A 3827-nucleotide genomic window follows, 5' to 3' on the forward strand; every position below is an offset into this window, starting at 1 on the left:
GGTACTTTGCTCGACGATACCACTCTTTATCGCCAAACTCATGGGCATATTGATTTACCTCATAGTTACTCAAACGAATATCTCATATTTTGTTCATCTGGTTAGTCAATTCATGGCTTCCGCAAGTGACACCCATTATATCACTATAGTCCAAATTATTTGATATATAAAGGGTACTCTAATTTATGGTCTTCATTACTCAAATGCATCTCCGCTGATTCTGAGAGCATACTCTAATGATGATTGGGTCAACGACACCAATGATTGTCGCGTCACCAATTTTTCTCGGAGATTATCTTATTTCTTAGCATAAAAAGAAACAAAATTTGACAACACACTCTATTAGTGAAGTTGTATATCATACTTTTGTCGATACTACTTTTAAGATATTGTAGCTCAGTTGACTTCTTCTTGATTTAGACACACTTACCTTTATTATTATAATCATAATGTCATTCAAATTATTCATAATGATATTTTTAATAAAATATATTAAAATTGATTGTTACTTCATTCATCAACATCTCATCCTATTAATATTTTTTGATAAATCTCATTCTATTAGCCGCTTTTGCATTATTGTATCTAAAGAAAAATAAATTATTATATGATTATTTAATTTATATACAAACACATAATATTTAATATAGTACATAGTCAATCAACTTATATTTAATGACTTTACAAAAATAATTATGATGTATTATACGATAAATATTATAAAAGTAATTAATACAAAATATAGCATATTAGATTTGAGTATGGATACTCCTATGTGTTTACAATTTTAACCGTACATAAGATATTTTACTAGTAGTTAAAGTAATTGTCACAACTAAAATGACTGTTTACCTTTTGCAAATACCAACCACTCTAATTTTCTGTCATAAAATAATGAAGATAAAGGATAATTCGGTAATGACATAGCTACAGTCTCCTGATTGGTATTTTCTAGATTTCTTCAACGAAAAAAACCCTATCAGAAGAAATTGAGACGACGAGAATCTCGAAGTAACCAACGGAAAATCCTCCGATGGCGGAACTTCCGTCGGAAGTAATCACCGAAATCCTCTCACGTGTTCCGGCCAAACCTCTCCTCCGCCTCCGCAGCACCTGCAAGTGGTGGCGCTCCCTTATCGACAGCACCGACTTCGTTTTCTTCCACCTAAACAAATCTCGAGATTCCATTATCATTCTCCGGCAACACTCTCGTCTCTACGAACTGGATTTGAACTCCATGGATAGAGTTAAGGAACTCGACCATCCTCTCATGTGTTACAGTAACCGCATCAAGGTTTTAGGTTCCTGCAACGGCCTTCTCTGCATCTGCAACATCGCCGACGATATCGCTTTCTGGAATCCTTCAATCCGTAAGCATCGGGTTATTCCATCGGAGCCACTCATCCGTAAAGAAACTAAGGAAAACAGCGCTATAACTACTTTATTGGCTGCTCGTGTTTACGGTTTCGGTTACGATTCGTTTTCCGGCGAGTATAAATTGGTTAGCATTTCGTATTTTGTGGATCTTCATAATCGTAGTTTCGATTCGCATGTTAAGATTTATACTATGAGAACTGATGTTTGGAAAACCCTAACAAGTATGCCTTATGCTCTATGCTGTGCTAGAACCATGGGGGTTTTTCTTTCCGGTGCGTTGCATTGGGTTGTAACTCGAGATCTTGAACCGGATTCGCTTGATTTGATTGTTGCTTTTGATCTAAGGTTTGAGGTTTTTCGGGAAGTGAAACTTCCGGCGAGTGTGGATGGGAAGTTTGATATGGATGTGGGGGTGTTGAGAGGGATGCTTTGTATGATTGAGAATAGAGGGAGTGAAGGTTTTGATGTTTGGGTTATGAGAGAGTATGGATTAGTTGAATCGTGGGGTAAATTGTTTACCGTGGAACAACCGCGTGATGTTAAGTTGATAAAATCTTTGAGGCCTTTGGGTTATTCGAAAAATGGGGATAGGGTTATGTTTGAGCAAGATAGTAAGAAGCTATGTTGGTATAATCTTGCTAGTAAAGATTTGAGTTGGGTTAGAATTTCAGGAATGCCTAATAACATTGAAGGAACTGTTTGTATTGGAAGCCTTGTCCCTCCTAGTTTGCAGTGTAGGAATGTTCAAAGCAAAAATCCGAAATCTGTGGACGAAAAGAATAAGAAAAGGTAATATAACAGTGCTGAAGTTGGCAATTCCCGTTTTTGTTCATATGAATATGAAAGAAAGTTGTGTTTGTCTGAACTCTTAACTCAACTTGTTTTGTTTTTGTTATGTATGTGATTCTGTCACTTTGTGAGTTGACCTTGACTTGAACAAGTTGTTTCTAGTTCCTTTGTAGGACAATGATTGAGAAAGAAAAGTAGTAGTACTAGAAGGGTCCCATTTTGAAACTTTGATGGATGGATATCGTAGTTCTCATTTCTAGAATTAATTTTTCAAAGATGGAATGTGTATTGTGAAGAATTAAGAGTCTCAGAACATGCATATTTTTTATTATAAAAAGATACTCATATCTGATGAGATCTATGGGTTCTTATTCTAAATTCCCATCTGAACCAGCTGGCTAATATTTTTATACTACAGTTGTTTTAAATAAATGCTTTTCAACTTTGTATTATGCATGCTTGTTTTTTTTTTACAGGGATGACTTCCTGTCCAAGGGATTCAAATTAACACTGTAAGCGAGCACAAAAAGAGAATAGTATACAGCTGAAATCGGGGAACTAACAAATTCATGAGTTATATTTTGTTGACGGGTACTGAAACTCGCCTTTGCTTGTGGGGAAGAGTTGGAATGATCAGTAACAAAAGCCCTTACTTAATTGTTAATTGTTTATGACCTCTCTTTCCCTCCCTGTATTGCCATGATTCTGCACCTTTTGTTTTTGTCAGGATTGAACAGGAACCAAGGTGCTCGAGTTTTCACAACATTCATGACAATGACTGAAACATATGAAGGGTAAGTCCATCAGTTTGTAGTAAGACTGCCTTATACACCTCCTTCCCCTTTCTATCGTTTTTATTGTAATAAAATGTAATACTCCTCCGGATGTTGATACTTTTAGCCGCCTCATGGGATGATTGCTCTATGTATTTTGCTGGTTGTATTGCAGTCACACTTGTACAGGTGGTTGTAATATGTAAACTCGAAATGTAGTTTTTTCCGTTCTTCTTCGATAAACTCAAATACAGTTTTACTTGAATGGTTTGTTTGTCAGAGGCAAGTTAGTTCTGATTAAAGGGAAACACAATCTTTGGTTGGGAAGACTCAACTGGATAAACACTTGGTGTACTCTGATCTAGTATTCTGATTAGTTCCAGGAAGAAAATTATTAATAATGAGTAAACTATTGATATTGACCATGTCTGGGGTTGAATTGTATGAAGTGGAATGAACTAGAATACAAAACGATGAAAATGAACATCGAGCTGTGCAACACAATCACAATTTTTTTGTCAGATTATAATTGTAAGATAATCCTATTGGAAGTTGTAGTTGTTAAGCCTTTGATGGTTTGGAAGTATCTGTCAATATTTTGAGCTTTAAAACCTGTCTGACTCGGCTGGGTTTTTGGGCACTCCACTAGCTTAAATTTGAAAGAAAAGAAAAAGATGATTTTGGTAATAATTCAAAACTTTTCACATTAGAAGTGCTTTTTTTTTTTTTTAATTTTTAGTTTGTAGATATAACTATGAAATTCACATACAAAAACTGTGAGGTGAACTGGTTGAATGAGTCTAATAATATTGGTATTTATTAGTTAAGTTAGGTCATATGGATGAAAAATTGCTAGTTCTATGGTGCACAAGTGTGATAAATCATGCC

General features: G+C 35.2%; 1 protein-coding gene across 1 annotated transcript; it reads left to right on the top strand.

Moving 5' to 3' along the window:
- Positions 1 to 863: 863 nt before the first annotated feature.
- LOC127138311 (F-box protein CPR1) lies at positions 864 to 3204 on the top strand. Its single transcript, XM_051064726.1, has 2 exons — positions 864 to 2166; positions 2643 to 3204. The coding sequence occupies exons 1-2, from the start codon at positions 1034 to 1036 to the stop codon at positions 2680 to 2682; spliced, it is 1173 nt and encodes a 390-aa protein (XP_050920683.1). The 5' UTR covers positions 864 to 1033; the 3' UTR covers positions 2683 to 3204.
- Positions 3205 to 3827: the final 623 nt, after the last annotated feature.

Source organism: Lathyrus oleraceus, chromosome 4 (genome assembly GCF_024323335.1).
Source record: "Lathyrus oleraceus cultivar Zhongwan6 chromosome 4, CAAS_Psat_ZW6_1.0, whole genome shotgun sequence".
In the NCBI taxonomy this organism is placed as follows: Eukaryota; Viridiplantae; Streptophyta; class Magnoliopsida; order Fabales; family Fabaceae; genus Lathyrus; species Lathyrus oleraceus.

Bases quoted from the DNA above. Each gene is read 5' to 3' on its own strand.
- LOC127138311 (XM_051064726.1), top strand. From the start codon at position 1,034: ATGGCGGAACTTCCGTCGGAAGTAATCACCGAAATCCTCTCACGTGTT. The intron at 2,167-2,642 runs GTAATATAACAG...TTTTTTTTACAG, and splicing joins GACGAAAAGAATAAGAAAAG to GGATGACTTCCTGTCCAAGG.